At 42.8% G+C, this 17,209-nt stretch overlaps 1 protein-coding gene across 4 annotated transcripts in view; it reads left to right on the forward strand.

Moving 5' to 3' along the window:
• The window catches only part of CRAMP1 (cramped chromatin regulator homolog 1), a 49,198-nt gene that overhangs the window by 26,393 nt on the left and 5,596 nt on the right, over positions 1 to 17,209 (forward strand). For 3 of the 4 annotated variants that reach the window (XM_041462375.1, XM_041462376.1, XM_041462378.1), the window contains exons 7-20: positions 139 to 224; positions 904 to 1,027; positions 2,081 to 2,162; positions 3,222 to 4,481; positions 6,681 to 6,855; positions 9,009 to 9,190; positions 9,850 to 9,924; positions 11,144 to 11,225; positions 11,912 to 12,016; positions 12,663 to 12,841; positions 13,387 to 13,455; positions 14,780 to 15,014; positions 15,332 to 15,496; positions 16,144 to 16,289. In XM_041462375.1, the coding sequence (XP_041318309.1) occupies positions 139 to 224; positions 904 to 1,027; positions 2,081 to 2,162; positions 3,222 to 4,481; positions 6,681 to 6,855; positions 9,009 to 9,190; positions 9,850 to 9,924; positions 11,144 to 11,225; positions 11,912 to 12,016; positions 12,663 to 12,841; positions 13,387 to 13,455; positions 14,780 to 15,014; positions 15,332 to 15,496; positions 16,144 to 16,289 (2,965 nt within the window). The remainder of the gene's footprint in view (positions 1 to 138; positions 225 to 903; positions 1,028 to 2,080; positions 2,163 to 3,221; positions 4,482 to 6,680; positions 6,856 to 9,008; positions 9,191 to 9,849; positions 9,925 to 11,143; positions 11,226 to 11,911; positions 12,017 to 12,662; positions 12,842 to 13,386; positions 13,456 to 14,779; positions 15,015 to 15,331; positions 15,497 to 16,143; positions 16,290 to 17,209) is intronic. The other variant, XM_041462377.1, reaches the window with a different exon arrangement.

Here is a 17,209-nt window from a genome sequence, read left to right on the forward strand (position 1 = left end):
TGCAGACTTGCTTAGTATCTCTTCCAGTCCTGTGTCCAAGTGAAGATGGTGAAGAGGACAGGGCCTAAGATGGATAGGTGTGTATTCACATACGGTTGTTACTGGTTCCTCTAAGTATTTCTCTTTCCATATATCCAGGGCTACAACTGTTCGTTACAAAGGCAGAAACCTGCGTATCAAAGCTCCCATGTGCAGGGCTTTGAAGAAACTCTGTGATCCAGATGGTGAGTATAAGATGCTGGAACATGAGGGTGTTCTAGAAGATGGCTGGAAGCATCGAAAGTGAGCAGGCTTGTTCTGGGGTGTCCATCACTGGCAGGGAAATTTGGGCTGCTGCATGTTTGTCCTGGGCATAGTATTCTGTCTTGGCCTGTTTGCTCATGTAACCCCAGTAACTTCAGGACTCACACAGTTATCTTACCAGCTAATTTGGAAAGGAAATACCCACACCAGACCAGCTCACTGCTGCTTTCACTGTATGTGAAGGTACTAGTGAATCAGTAGTAGTATAGTGTTTAGCATTGAACATTTTCAAATTTTTTACCTTCTCCTATTCAGCTGTGTATGATTTCATTTTGGGTTTTTTGTTTACTTCCTTTTCCCAAGTAAGTAGAATCAGGGTGTTCAAAGGTCTGAAATACTGTACTTGCTCAAAAGTTTCCAGACATCTGATTTTTGACACTGCTTGCTCAACTGGAATCCCCAGTACCACTACAGTGTCTAAGGATAAGAACATACTGAAACAAAAGGTAATTAAGGAAGCAGGCTCCATTGGTGAAGCTGAGCTGCCTGAGTTGTCTGTAGGTGATTGGTGGTGTCTGATCTTTTGTATTGTGTAACTGAGTCACAGTGTTGTGACTGAGTTGTCCTTGCTTTGACCCTTTGTGCTTCATCTCCATTCAGGTGTGAGTGATGAAGAGGACCAAAAGCCAGTACGACTTCCCCTCAAGGTCCCTGTGGAGCTGCAGCCACGGAATAACCATGCATGGGCTCGAGTGCAGAGTCTTGCCCAGAACCCACGGCTTAGGTAATGGAGAACTGGTTGTGGTGCTCAGAATAGGGAAATAGATGAGCAGCATCCTAGCCCCTTCCTCTTTCTTCAGGGTTCTCTTTGCCAGTTGGGCAGTTGATCTGTGATGATGCAGGTGTCCTAAGTGTACTTAGTCTGAGAGTTATCACGTGGGAAAATTAGATTGCCGTTGTTCTTTATATCTTTTGAGTAATGAAGGAGCTGCTAGCTTTGGAGATGAGTATAGTTTGTGCCACTTAATGTCAGAGCAGAGGGCAAGTAAAATGGAGATAGTAGCCTTGGTTCTACTAAAATTTGTATTGCATGTACCATAGACAGAGAGAAGGGAATATACACAGTGGTCAGAGGTGCCTGCACCAAGGCTCTGAATGTTTCACCTGTACCCAATGATTAAAGTAGCATGGAAGGTGTTTGTAGTTTCTCCCTTGCAAATCACTGTTGGTGCAGCTGTTCAGTGTCATCAATGGCTGTTCATCCTGGTACTAACATCTAATCCAGAACTTAGGACAGCAAACATGAGGCCTCTGTGATGTTGAGTGTTGTTTCAAATGCAGCACTTCAGTGTAGTGACCAAAGATCATTATAAAAATATCCATTCTCTTCTCTCCATTAGGTTTATTTTGTAAAATGCTTTCAAAAAGTAGATGTTTGTCTTTTGTGCTCTTTTTTCTCTTTCTTTTTATACTTTATGTAGTAGCTTCATGCCTTGCCTGCACTTTTGCAGTTCAGCTAAGTCCTGCCATCTTTTCCTATCTTCTTCCATCTGGAAAAAAATAGTTTCTTGAATCATGGCAGTCAGGTTTATCTGATAGGCTTTTAGAATGTGTGAATTGTCACAGTTGTAAGTTAACCTAAATTTTAAAGTTGTGGGATAGCATATGTTTTTTGTTTTGTTGTGGCTTTTTTTCTTAGTGCTTGAGAGTGTTCTTTGTGCTGGCATTATAGAATGCCAGTTTATTCCTTAATTCCCCTTCTAGCATCAAGGTTAGGACTTGGAGCTCCTGCTGACAATTGTTCTCTGTTCCCTTGCTTTGCTTCTCTTGCCTACAGGATGATTGTGGAGTTACATCGGAAGGTCTCCAGCCTCCTTGAATTCCTGAAGCAGAAATGGGCTCTACATGAAGTGCGGGTTGTATCCTTTTCCTACTCAGTCTGTTCCATGTGCTGTGTCCTGGGAGAAATTCGCTTCCTATTCCAAGTTCAGTTTTGCATTGGAAAAGTGAATCTGCTTCATAAATGCACCGGTCCCTGATTAGTAAAGATACAGATAAAGTCTCAGCATCACTAATGGAAGCTTTTGTGGAAGATCCCATAGTGTTCTGCTTTTACCTCAATTCTTCTGTTATGATCCCATAAAAGCTAGTTAAGAAAAAATTATGTTCCTGCCTTTATTTAATTTCCTCAAACAGTGGTCGTAGTCTGGTTCATTATCAGTGGGTGACCCCAGTACAGCCTGGCTAATAACTGACAATTCTGTTTCCAGTTTCAGCCAAGAGATTAAGGACAGATCTTTGCACTTTGTGCAGTTTCACCAATGTAGGCTTAAGCTTCTGGTGGAGGTAGCTGCTGCTACCTGCAATGTATCTCTGCACTGTCTGAGCCATGCAGCATTCAGGGTGTCCCTGCCTCTGAACTTTGATCCATGCAATAGAAAGATCTGTGAGTTAACAGCTGTTCTGTTCTGAACATAGTCCTTCTGACTCGTAGGTTTTATCCTCTTCTTTGGCCTTTCATTCAGGCTTTTCTGTTTAATTTGTGAGCCTGGAAGAAGCCGTGGCATAGCACTTGAAACTCTGAAGGATGTCAGAGTGTGTAAAGTGGAACTTGCTGCACTCATGAGAGGCTGCTTTGCTTGCAGTGTTAGAGATTTTGCTGGGTTTTTTTGGGGTTTGTTGATTGGGATTTTTTTTTTTTTACAATTACAGTAGTACGTGAAACAGAGAGGTAATTTTGTTTGAAATGGATATTTGGGCTTGTAGCAGGTCTTCACTGCAGCCTTTATCACCACAAAGGACCTAATTTCTGGTTATAGTTGTCTTTACTGTAATCTGTGCAAATAGAGAACATATCCTCGATCAGCTAGGTTTTATTTTATTTTCTTTTCTTTTTTTTAAACTTGCAAAATAGACTTCCAGGTGCTTTTTTGGAAGGGGCAGATGACTGTTACATTCTTTGACACATCTTTTTTTAGCGTAAAACACTTGAAGAACAGCAGCTTCGAGACTCCAGAGACTCTGAAACAAGAGGCAGCTTCTCAGAGGAGAAAGTGATGCTCCATCTCTTTCCAGGAGAGAACTGTACCATCACTCCACTGCCTGGGGTAGCCAGAGTGGTTCATTCCAAGGCCTTCTGTACTGTGCATTGGCAGGAAACGGGCAAATGCAAACAGAACACAAAAGACTCTCACTTACTCCCCCCTGCCCAAATCCTTGGCATACAGAGTGGTCAGGGGACAGCAAGGGGACAGCTGAAATACCTGCGGGGGATGGAAGGTAAGGGTATGGGAAGGGGAGAGAGCACTACAGAGCCCAGCAGAACCTTGCAGCCTACAGCTGAAGTTTCTGCAAGCACTGAAGATGGTGCCCCAGAGCCTGTCCTGGTGGAAGGAACAGCCTCAAATCTTGGCATCACTAATTCCCTCCAGAAACCACCTTCTGGACTTCAGGATCCAGAAGGGCACCAGGAAAAGCTGACTTCAGTGGCCCCCTGCATGGAGGGCAGGGAGGCCCTGGCTAGTGACCAGGCAGGTGTGCTACCCTCGTGCAGCACAGAGTGTGCTTGCAGCAAGATCCCTGATGTGGAGGAGCTCTCTCTGCTCGATCCATTCCCACGGTACATGAAGTCCTGCCAGGACTTGATTGTCCCAGAGAAATGTTCTTGCACAGACAAACTGCATGGTAAGGACTCTGATTCAGCAGCTCGTAATGCTTCTCCAGTGGCTTTTCCAAGCAGGAGGAGTGCAGAGACCTCTGACTCTTGTTCCCAGCTACTGAGAGGTAGTGTAGCTTCCCCTGGCAGCAGCAGATGTGAAACTCAGGCCAGCCACAGCCAGGGCCAGCAGCTTGATGCTTGTACCAAGGATATCACGGATGCAGTAATGGAGGATTCTCAAGAGAAGCTGGGCTCCTCGTTTCCACCTCCACCTCAGGGACAATCCAGTACAAAGTCTCTCAAGGATGACCCAAGTCGGCTCTCCCAACAAGTTAGAGAGGAAGGATGGAGTCTGCGAACCTCTGAGAGCCTTACACTGGCTGAAGTCTACCTCATGATGGGCAAACCGAACAAGCTGCAGCTGGAATATGACTGGTTGGCTGTCTTGGAGCCAGAAACCCAGCAGGCTAGAGAGCAGACATCTGAGTCAAGTGCTGTCCCTGCATGTCCTACCTTTCACAAGCAGAGACTCTTAAATTGCCTTCTGAGACTCATCTCTACTGAGGTCAATCCCAAACCAGTAAGTAGCTCTTGTTCATGCTCCAGATACTAAACTCTAGTTTCATTTGGGGAATAATTGCCCAGTTGTACATTCACAATAAATGGGTAACTGGCCATGTCAAGAGCTTTGGAGATTCCTGCATTTAAATTATACAAAAAACACAACACAAGACAGCTGGCTACAGAGTGGACTTCTCTTCAGTACACTTTTTACACTGCCTTTTAGCTTCTGGTTTGCTGTGAGTCTCATTGGTGTTCCAGTGAACATCTAACGTGATTACTGAAAAGATCAGTTGTGAGGTGAGGTGCCTTCTGTTCTCTCTCAGATTCACAGAACGTTAGAACAGCCCAGGTTGGAAGGGGCCTTGGAAGATCATCTAATCCAACCTTTTGTGGGAAATGGAGCCTGGATGATATTATTATTGCACATGAAAACTGCATTGATTTTCAGTGTTTATGTAGCTCAAATTACACAGTGTGAGAGCGAAAAGAATGTATTTCTACAGAATAGCAGAGTCAATAGAACTGCACCTGCCTCAGCTGATGGTGTAAAAGCTCCCAGACTCCAGGATAGCTGTTCAACAGTCCCAGACCTTAGGGAATGAACTTGCTTTCCTTCTTGTGCTTTGTGAACATGTATTTAAGATTTGCCCCAGTGATGCCTGGGCAGCGAATTCCACCTAGTGCAGCCAATTGAAACTTAGTAAAACATCTTTTAAAAAGACACAGAGTTCAGCAGATCTGCTCAAAGGCCTGTGGTAGATACAATGAGCTAATGATTCTGTTCCACCCAGGATGCAAATATATCACTGTTCCCAAACAGAGTTCTTTAATCCTTGTTTGTTGGTGATTTAATGCCCCTCAAAGTTCCTTTTGATTCTGAATCTGCAGGCATGAAATGAAGGATTTTATAAATTTAAACCCATCTTTGTTCAGATGCAGCTCCAGATACAGACTTTGTTTGAACTGCAAAGGCCTTTGATCTGACATCCCACAGACCTGGGATGCTGTCTCCTCTTTGGCATTGACTTTTACTTCTGGTGACACAGGTGACAGCTAGGCATGACATGATGAAACAATCACAAACTATAAAGAAGGACATTCCTGAGACTTGGGGGGAGAGGAATTGAAGAGGGGCGAGGAACCAGCAGTTAGGATTTGCATGTGTTTTTCTGTCACTTTCACACTCTTGGTTGTCTTATAGTAGCATAGTACTGCTGAACAATAAAGGAGCTCTTTAAGGATATGTAACATATTGTACATTCCAGAAAAAAAAAAAGGAGCACAACCTTTCATTTGTCAAATACCAGTTTATTCTGACTGTTTTTCAGAAAAACATACTCTCCTTGAAGCATGAACATTGTGGCACTGATATTGCAAAGGCCAGGAAGATACTTACAGCCTCACTGAAAGCACTGTAGATGTCTTGAAAGTTGTATTTCATCAAATAATGACAGGAACTATGGTATTTTTGCCACAGGATATTTTAAGAGGAAGGATTGATTGTGTGCATGCCTGCTGTTTTCTCCAGATAATCTGTAACAGCCAAAGCAGCCAGCTGTGCTGTGGTTTATTCTTTAAATGAAAATCATCAGCATAAAACAAACTGTAAAGTGGCATTGCAGTGGCAATGGGTGCAATTTTAAACCTGTGATTGCACATAGATTCCTTAAAAAGGCAGGGTTTTCTAGAAAACAGTTTAAACAACTTAATGAGACAACTGGATAGGCCTGTAAAATTATTGAAGCATATGTGTCTCTTGTTAGTGGTGTGTTACAGTGTGAAAGAAAAGGGAAGGGAAAAAATTCAAAACTCTACTTGATTAAGAGAATTAAAATGTTTTTGTCCAGATGTATTTTGCACCAGAGCAGCCCTCTGTATGGAGTTTATGAAAAATAGCTTTGCACTGAATTAAAACCAAGACCGTTTTTTTTCTTTCTTTCTATCCCACGGTGAATCCAGCACTTTTTGTGAAGCTTGTTGAGTGTTAACCCGATTGTAACATAAATTAATGTATTGAATTGGTGAAATCCAACAATGCTAAATGGGCAGGAAGGTAATTTCAGCTGCCCCCTCACACCCACTAGGAGGTTTTGCTTACAGTACTTTAAGGTATTGTAGTATGTCAGATTTTAATTTTAAGTCTTCCTAAGTACAGTGAGTTTGACCATATATTTGTTGTACCAGCACACAATGCTAATTGAATGTGCATTTTCAGACGCCCGAGATGAGCTCCATTGCCACGTCACCTATAAAGCCTGCTCAGGAGGAGCAGTCCCTGACTCCCCCGGGAAAGGTGACTGCCATCAACACCAGGAGTCCCGGCTGCGCACGGAATCAGTCCGCCCTTCGCAACAAGACTTTTTCTCCTGGTGCTGCTTCCAGCTCCTCAGGTGAGTATTCCTAAAAATCCACTTGATGAAATCAACTTAGTAATACCTCACACCATAATGAGAACTTCCCAGAGATGGAACACTGGAAGGAAAAGTGCTCTTACTCTTAACTCTCACTGTCTGAGAACATTGATGTGTGCTAATTTGCTTTAGAATTGTCCCAAGTCCATCCAGTGCTGCTTTGAATCTTGAATAACAATGCACATCAGTAATGCAGTTCACAATCCAGAAGAACTCTCCTTAGTCACTCTTAGAGAAGATGCTTGGGTTTTTTTGGGAGCTGTGTCATGGTTTAATCCCAGCTAGCAACTCAGCCCCATGCATCTGCATCTGGTGGAATGGGGGAGAACTGGAAGAGTAAAACTGAGAGAACTCAGGGTTTGAAATAAAAGCAGTTTGTTAGGGAAAGCAAACGCCGTGCATGCAAAGCAGAGCAAGGAATTTGTTCCCTGCTTCCCCTGGGCAGGCAGGTGTTCAACCATCCCCAACACAGTAACTTGGGAAGGCAAACACCCTCACTCTGAATGTCCACCCCCTTCCTTCTTCTTCCCCCAGCTCCTTATGCTAAGCATGACCCCCTCCATGGTGTGGGATATCACTGTGGTCAGCTGGGATCAGCTGTCCTGGCTGTGTCCCCTTCCAGTTCCTCATGCATCCCAGCCCCCTCACTGGCAGTGTGGGGTGAAGAGCAGCAAAGGCCTTAACCAGTGTAAGTCCTGCTCAGGAGTAACTAAAGCATCCCTGAGTTAGGAACACTGTTTGCAACACAAATCCAAAGCTGCCACTGAAGAGAATTAACCCCTTCCCAGCCTGAACCAGTACATGCTGATTGGCATTTATCTCAAGAAAATATCAGCTTACAAAACCCACAAGTAAATGCCCAGTGTAAAATCTGTTGATACATATTTACTGAAAATTTTCTGTGCTATCCTGCCACTATAGGTTTAAATTAAATATTAGGAAGAAATTCTTCCCTGTGAGGGTGGTGAGGCCCTGGCACAGGGTGCCCAGAGAAGTTGTGTCTGCCCCTGGATGCTTGGCAGTGTTCAAGGCCAGGCTGGATGGGGCTTGGAGCAATCTGAGATAGTGAAGGTGTCACTGTCCATGGCAGGGAGTGGAATGAGATGAGCTTCAAGGTCCCTTCCAACCCAAACCAGTTGTGTGATTCTATGATTATAAGATAGAGAATGATTATGAATTGCCTTTAATAGGAGATATGGCTACTGTAACCTGTGAGCCCCAGCCATGCAGGCCTAGACATTTGGTTCTGTGCATTAGGCCAGTTGCATTTGCTGCCACATGGTTATGACTTCAGGAAAGTTTGTGATGGTGTTGGGCTTACTGGGACCAGTTGTGATTCTTAGGCAGTCCTTTTCACACCCCTGCTCTGAGAAGTAGTGAACCCAGGAGCAGGTTAACTGGTGCTGTGGTGTGTGTGGATCTTGGCTACCTCACAGTGACAGGCTAACAATGCTGGCTTTCATCCAAGCTGGCTGTGTGCAGAGGAAAATCCTACCACATTTTTTTAAAAACTTAAACATAAATGGGGAAATTTTACTCAGACAAGTTACCATTATTTCACTGTGCCAAATGTGTTTTGAAAACAGTCCATCTTTGGGAAGGTCTTTGGTAAATTGATCCCCGCTCCATCACCAAATCGATTTTACTGGGGCTGTACTTAAAATTACTATAGGGAAAGAAGTGGTGGGGAGTGTGAATAAATCATAAGCACTGTAAAATGGCTCTGTGTTTGTATTATCTTCCCCTACATAAGAAATGGTAGATATGGTTTGTTTACTGGCATAGGCCCTCAGGTGTGCCTACAAGCCAAACAGATAAACTGATTATCACAGTCTATGCAGGGCTGAAAACAGGGCTTCAATTCCAGTTTCTTAAGTTGTGTGAAATTACATTTAATCCCATACTTCCAAGAATTTCAAAGCAAGTGAATACTAGTGGTATTCATAGCAGGTAAATACTGTCAGTTTGCAGGTGGGACAATTGAAATATGGAGGGATTCCTGATTTTGGAAACAGCTGGTGACAAAGCCTGAATCCTTAAGTCCCAGCTCTCTACGATCCTTCAGCTACTAAAGAGTTATTTCCTTTTTGTTTTCACTTAATTTCATTTAATTTGCTGTTAAAATCTTCTAGGTTTGAGAAACCTCCCTAGACCTCTCTTGGTGGCTAGTCCTTCAAGCTCTGGGAGCACTGAGGCTGACAGTGGGCTGTTTGCCGTGCCCACAACCCTGCCCCCCAACAGCCGCCATGGGAAACTGTTCCTACCCAGCAAGGAAGAAGAGCTGACCTTCCGGCAGCACCTGGACACCATCAGTGTAAGTGAGATGACTGAACAGAAAATGCAGCATAGTGTGCATGAGCCAGCTTCCAGGAGGTATCACAAGGATTCTGAATTTCTCAGAAAGTATGGGCTGCCTTGTGAAGCAGTGCTTCTTACCATGCTTAAGTTTAACATTGTATTAAATGAGATGAGTGAGATTTTGGCTGTGTAACTGTGCTTCTAACTGACATTACCTGTTCAGGTAATTCAAATCTGAATACCATCACACAGCCTGATGACACTTATTTGCTGTCTAATTGAGTTGCTCCAGCAAATATATGTGCCAGATTTAGCAAAACCTTATCCCCTTCTGATGTGTAGCTAATTTTAACACAGCCTCATTGCCGTATGTAAGTCAAATTCTAATTTTTATGTACACAGTCTCAGTAAGAATTCCGTAGGAAGCTGAAGTAGTTGGTAATGAAATGGCTTGTTTGGGACAAAGCTTTATCTCCATAAAAAAAGAAAAAAAATACATTCTTGGTGGAAAATATTCTGACTCCAGCAGGAAGGATATTGCGCTATCTGAAACAAAACATAGTATTTTGGTTAATTCTTAATTAATCTCTATTGAAAATAAGAATTTGGGGGATATAATTTATTCTGTGTCTGGATGCTTAAAATACTTGTAATACATTTTCTGTTGTTGTCCAGATGCAGTCGGACTTCTTCCTTCCAAAGCCCAGGAAGTTACGGAACAGGCACTTGCGGAAGCCACTGGTAGTACAGGTCAGAGCAAAGTGTAAATGCCTGTTTTGCTCCCTGAGTATCAGTAAGGCTGTAGTAATTTGCACATGACCAAAAAAACCCTGAATTTCCCTCATGCATCCACTGGAAATATAAAGCTGAAATTATGAAGGAGCAAACACTTGCAGTCTCTAGTGTAACTAGCCATGTTACATTCCCTGTGTGAAGAATATCAACAACAGCAGAAGTCCAATGCCCAAGATAGTTTGGAGAAATAAAAAAGCCTCTGGAAGAGGCTTCTGAAACCTGGAAGCAGGTTCTGCTACCTGGGCCTTCTGGCACTGAGGCATAGGCAGTGTTGTCTCTGTGCTGTCCTGTGCTGGCAGCCCTCTTAACTACAAAATACTCCTTTATATCCTTTTCCTGCTTCCTGCTCAGTAGTGGATGTTAAACTGTGGTGGATATAAGCCTCTGTAGTGAAATAAGCCATAACAAACTTTGAAAGAACAATGATTCTTGGGGAAAAAATGGGACTTGGAAAAAGATGTAGGGAAGGAATGGCCGGTTGTTGTGGTGCTTTGGTGACAGTCGGGTATTACCCTCCTTCAGACTGCTCTGATAACCCTGGGAAAAGGCACATGTGACTGGGACACCAGAGGCAGGTGAGAAAAAAGAAATCTGAAACCTAAATAATAGTAACCTACTGGGGAAAACAACAGTTCACAGGTGTCACTATACCATTTTCTTCTCTTCTGTTTTGTATAAGAGTAGGAGATGCAGAAATTACCCCTGGACTATTTTTGATCCTGAGATCTTCAGATCGGGGCAATTCCCTGTGTTTTAAGAGTTCCCAAGTACATACATATGTCTCACTCATCTACACTTGCTGAATTCTAAAGGCAGATCAGTTTGTACACAGACTAGGTACCATGCTTAAGATCACTGCTGTAATTCTGTGAGAGATTTGTAAATCACAGCAAGTATAATCAGAGAGGATTATAGTTCTAATCAGCATTTCTCTGAGAATTTTCCATGTGGAAATCCTTTATTTTAGTAGTTCACAGAGAAAACACATCATTCCTTTCTGTAGCTTTTTTCTCAAGAGCACGCTGATCACATTGCTGTGTCTGGTGCATGATAGTAATGCTACAGAAATACTCTGCTATTCTGGAAGGGCTCATGAACTCCTGCAATTTATACAATGAGTGTTACTCTCTGTCTCTGTTTAAATCTGTTCTGGTTTATTGTTTCTCTCACACAGAGAACACTGCTCCCCAGACCGTCTGGAAATCCGTCCCAGCATGTCTGTTCCTTTTCTATCTTATCCAACTCATCCATTACAGGTGAGTCTAACACTTCTACAAACTGAAAAGTGTCCCTTAAAACTGCATAAAAAAGTAATTTTTAAAAAGAAGAAAATACTCTTTCAAAATGACAGTGTCACTAGCCTTCAGGATGATGGAATTGCTCTCCTGGATCATTGTGAAGCAAGTTGTGCTTTTGATAAAATTTTTTTCTTCCATTTCCCAAGATTGAAATCACAGAAGAGCAAGGAGTTCTCAACAGGGAGACGAAATTTGGAATAAAATACTTAGATAGGAATTTTTTTTCTGTAGGGTGTAATAATTTATCTAGATTTTATACTGGCCTTTGCCTAGTATCTGGGATACTGTCTAAATTTTATACAGCATAAGCAATCCACTGCCCATATGTCCTTTTCTGCTGGTTTACTCTTGAGTACAGTGGTAGTGCAGGTGATCTCCCATGAAACAGCATGAGACCTGAAGGGTTGTCTTCACTGACAGTATGAGAGCAGCTCCAGCAGCACAGCAGCACTTGCTGGTGTGTGTCTGTGGCAAGACACTGCTTAGCTCACATCACTACTTTAGCTCTATTCCATCATCTCCACTACTTGCATTCCTGCAGCTTGCTGCTGTTCGGAATTTATTTGCTTCCATTGAATTGTGTGGTGTTCTGCTTTAAAGTGTTAGATTTCATTTGCCTGAAAGGTATTAATGCTTTCCCCCAGGGAGAGGTTCATTTCGGCCAATCCAGTCCTCACTGACTAAAGCTGCTGTTTCTCGTCCAATTGTGCCCAAAGTTCTTCCAACACAAGCCACCAACCATCTGTCTAGTAAGTCATTCTGAATTCTGCAATAAAACCCATGCTGGTGTCCTCCAGGCAGGTACTGTCTCACAGTAGAGAGTGGGTTCCATAATTAGAACAATTAATGAGGTGAAAACAGTGACTGCATCTATGTTTTACTTAGAGGATTCTTTTGAGATGAGAAGACATTCCGATGTTTGAAGTGGATTTTAAAAGGTCTGGGTGAGGTTGACCCTTACAACAACCTACAATTTTTACACAGAGTCTACATGGCTGTCAGAGGCAAGATAACAAAATAAGGCTCTGTTGTTTCTAGACCTCCTCTAGTAACCCACAGGAAATTTCTGGAAATTGCGTAAATACTTACCAATTTGGAGGACAAAAAAGAAAAAATAAAAGAATGGGAGGGGAACTGAGACGTTTCTCAGCTATTTTTATATACCTAGTAAGAGGTTGGAACAGGGCAGAAAAGTTAAACATTTTAGCTAAAAGCAATGTTACACTTGGTGCAGAGAAGCAGCTGACCCAGATGATCAGATCATTACCATTGCTGCTTTTTTACATAGGCTGAGTTTTGACTCTGGGTAAGTTAAAAAAAGTCATCTTTTAGAGAATCATAATAAAGTGAAGAAGAAGCCTGTAATATGTTTTTTGGTGTTTTGTCTCACCCAAGGTGCTATTGACTTGGCAGCTAAAAGTGCTGGCATTATCCCTGGTAGTCCCATGCCTGTCCTGGATGCAGATGGTTTGCCAGGGGTGTCTCCATTGTCACCGGATGCAGTGCCCACGGTAGTGACAGGGCAGGAGCCAGCAGCAGCACATCAGAATGGAGGCTCCATCACCACTGTGGAGGTCAGAGGCTGTTAAACAAGCTTTTTTCAAGTGCTTAACTGTCTTGTTCTTTCACTGTATAAAAAAACTGTATTATTATGACTCCTCCGTGAGCTTTCTCCTGGGGCTTGCTGTTAGACACTGCTGTCATGGCAGACTCAGTCTGTGTTGGGTACTCTGTATTTGGGGTTCAGGGATCAAAGAATCATCTCATTGAATGAATTTCCATCCTGTAAAATGGTTTGCAGCTGGTAACATTCCAGAGCATTGAACTTGGCCATCCAGAAATCTGGCTTGAAAACAAATTATGGCATTTCAGAAATTCAGGAGGGAATCTGGCACAAAACATGGACTTTTGGCATTGTATTTGGAATGGAAATTGTAATTTCTCCTTGCTGTTTCTTTTATTGAGACCCAGACACATGTTAGTCCATGTCATGTACTCAGGAAGTTGATGGGCAATTTTGAAAGACATGAGATACATGAAGAGCACAGATAAATGGTGATAGGTCTTTATCCCTTCCCTCCCCAGCTGGTCACTCACGTGGTTTCTCTTGTGCTTGCAGGGCTCAGGCCCAGGGTGCCGGGTGCCGTACATCAGCCTGCCGACCCGGCCCGAGCAGGATGGCTTCCAGGTACAGTGTGTGCTGAAGGAACAGTGCTCTGCAATGGGTAACATCCTGTGGAAATACCACTGGTATTGCTAGTTAAAACTCCCTGCTCCTAGGTAATTGTGCACCACTGGTACTGTCTGGTGGAAATGAAATCCCTGGCATCTGAAGAAGTTTAAAGAAATTTAGGAAAGCTGCTTAAATATATGTGTGTGCCATTCCTTAAAATCAAAGTGAAGCTGACAGTCCCTGACCTGTGAGGGACAAACAAGCTTTACATATCTCTTAATAGAGTGGAGGAGTTTATAATTGCTCTGCTATATCTCTGTGTGTATTTTAGACATCACAAGGGGACATTTCAGCAGTTTGCAGTCCTGCTGCCTCCATGTAGCTAAAGGAGGATTATTAGGACTAAAAGCATGACTGTAATGTTAGCATCCTTTCCAGAGATTCACTGTTCATTGTACAGGATCCAGTGAGAGACAGACAGGTCCTTAAAGAGTAACTGTGATGGCACTGTTGTAGGAGTGTTGTTATCCTGTCCCCAGACTCTTTCTCTGGTGGGATCCAGGACCTGGTGCTGGATTTTTAGGCCCCAGAATACAGGCAGTATCTTTTCTTCAGTGGAAGCACTTTCCATGCTCCTGGTGATGCCTGCATGTTAAAGAAATAGTTTGATTGGAGAGCATATAGGAGATTAAGATTTTTTTTTATGGGGCAGATGTTAGGACATGAACCTGTGAGGCATTTATTGTGGTAATGGGGCCTTGGGTTCTGGTTCTTGCTCTTAGGACAGTTGTGTATACACTACATCAAAAAAAATGTTACAGTTCTACGATAAGGTACTGGTAATGAGACTCCTTAAAGATCAGTTGAATTTTGAGAAGTCTGGCTGCAAAAAGTGAATAAATGTGAGTTACCAGTTTAAAATATGTGTATTCTCTTCCAGAAGTTAAAGGGGTTTTGCCTACACAAAGGCAAGTTAATACATATCTGTTGGGAACTATGTTGTAGATATATCAAAATTATGCTGATTTTAAGATTATGCTTGTTCTGTTATGTAGGCTGTTTTAAATATTCTTTGGAATGTTACAGACTCATATTTTTTCAGATTATTTGGCAGGATATGGGCTGAAGCATATATGTTTATGCTTACAGGTACTTTTCATTAAAATAATACAGATTTATTATATAAATAGTATATTCCTCTAATTTAGGCATAATATCTACTGGATTTTTTTCCCTTAGAAGTCTGGTTTTAATCTGATACTCAAGAGCCAAAATGTTGCTTTTTAGTTTTCCGAATTCTTAAGAAATTTATGAACGTTTAATTCTGTTTTTTTAACAGAGTACATCAGTTCTTTCTCTGCCAGAACTGGCCAAGACTTCTGTCCAGAATGGTCTGTCCACCCCTCCACTTCCCTCATCAGAAGCTTCCAGTACTCGGCTCTCTCCTCCCAATGTTTCTGCTCTGCTGGATATTTCCCTGCCTGGACCACCTGAAGATGTGCTTTCCCAAGGCGAACCTGCCACTCAGATCAGTGATTCCATCATTGAAATAGCCATTAGCTCTGGCCAATACAGTAAGTCTAAGACTAGCTAAGGTCTGCCTATCAACTTTAAAAAAATCCCTGACATCTTACATAGCAGCAGAAACTTTTCCAGGAAGCAGTTCTTGGGTTATGAGGTTTTTGGGGGTTTGTTTTTCGTTTGTTTGTTTGTTTCCAAACATCTGTTGGAAATAAAATTCTGTGCCTGTCCTTTATTTTCTAGCAAATATGGGGTGGGGGGGTTATTGTTGTTGTTTGGGGGTTTTTTTCCTTTCTAAACAAAAATTGTTGCAGTGTCCTGTAACTTTACCTTATTGACTGAATTCGTGATCCCCGACATCGGCCTACAGGTGAAGGTGTTTCTCTCTCTCCTGCAAAGCTGAATGGCAGTGACAGCTCCAAAAGTCTTCCATCCCCATCCAGTAGTCCTCAGCAGAACTGGATTGCGTCTCCCACCCATGATCCCCAGTGGTACCCCAATGACTCCACAGACTCCTCCCTCAGCAGCTTGTTCTGTAAGTGTCCAGATGCAGAGAAGTGCAACCAGAAAGTGTTTTCTTTCCTGTTAACAAAAAAAAACCCCAACATTGTTTATCAGAAGTGAATCCTTTGAAAAATTGTAAACCCGGTAGGACATTTATAGAATTTTTGCTTTCATTTCCACAGTGTTGCCAGTGTTGCCTACATTTTCTCTCTCTTTACAAGTCTGTTCCTGAAAAGGTCCTGTTGCTAGACTGGGGCCCGTAGCTTGGGACAAGTAATTCCTTGGCAGTAGTCTGTTTGGAGCCTGACTCATCAGTTAGGGTGAGACATTTCGACTGTTGTGCCAAAATGAACAGATGTCTTTGGCTCTGCTGGTGAAAAACCAGACTTTTTTGTATGCTTGATAAGTACTATCTCAAAGACATAAGGTCACTGACTGGGTTTGGTTGAGGTTTAGTTGTTGAGAGTTTTTTTTAATTAATAATTTGTGGGGCCAGTGTAATAAGTCTCCTTACTCTTAGCAGTGTGGTGATGGTATCGATGCTGGCAACACATAATTTTTAAAAGATGGAAGAAATTGATACCTGCCCTCCATTTTGAATTTTCTTGCCCTTCTTTTTTATGTTCCCAGTTAAGAAAACTCAGTGCAGTGACTTAGTGATGTGCCTTTTCTTTGTAGCAAGTTTCATCTCCCCTGAGAAAGGACGAAAAATGTTACCAACTCCAGCTGGGAACACCAGTGGCACCTCCTTACTGGGACCCAGCCTGCTGGATGGAAACTCACGGGACTCCTTTGTGTCGCGGTCCCTGGCAGACGTGGCAGAGGTATGTCAGCAAACTACACTCAGAGTCTGCTTCCTCTTGCAGTGAAGTTACAGTTACTGGGTACTGTTCCTCAGACCTTGAGATACTTCAAATGTAGAGGTGCTTTGACACCTGCACTTTAGCTCAGTAGAGAAGAATTACAGTCATAACAGAAAGATGTAAAATTATCTGAGGGTAAGTACCCAACACCAGAGCTGGTGTGAGAAGCTGCTGTGAGTGCCTTCAGCTCAGGTTCTTTTTGCTGAGGGAAGTCATATTCACCTGTTGGATATACCTTTGTTCTGACAGAGAAGGATTCAGTCATTCTGTTGTGTGTGTCCTCCTTTGTAGAGCAAGAACTGAAAGTGCTAAAGATAAGAACAAGCTTAATAGTGATGCAGGTACAATACAGTTGGAAGCCTAGTAGGAAAAAACAAATAGGTCCAGAAGGAAGAAGTAGGACGTGGCTAATAGCAAGTCATTTGAGAGGATGGCAGAAGGTTCTGTGGTGCTGAATTACTCGTCTCTGTTGGCTGAGGTATCCCTTTGTTTTGAACTCTTCTGAAGGGGTAGAATGGAGCCCAGCAGTTTTTAAGGCTGTGGCACACACCCTTTCAGAGGGACAGACGGGAAGAATGAGCTGCAGGAACATTATGCAGCTTAGCAAGGAAAACGCAAAGTCCACCCTAGGAAGGGACTAAGGAATAACCCCACAGCAGCATCAGCTGGGGACTGGCTGTCTGGGAAGCAGCTCTGCTGTACCTGGATATGGCGATGGACACGAGCTGAGCATGATCCAGGGTGGATCCAAAGGTGACCAATGATACCATGAGCTGTTTTTAACAGGAGCATGGCCAGGATATTGAACAAAATTATTATTAATGTGCTCTGCTCTGTAGAATAGTAGTGTCTACCTGCTGTGAGACCATGCCTGGAATATT

This window comes from Pyrgilauda ruficollis, unplaced genomic scaffold, assembly GCF_017590135.1.
Source record: "Pyrgilauda ruficollis isolate IOZ18807 unplaced genomic scaffold, ASM1759013v1 scaffold16, whole genome shotgun sequence".
NCBI lineage: Eukaryota > Metazoa > Chordata > Aves > Passeriformes > Passeridae > Pyrgilauda > Pyrgilauda ruficollis.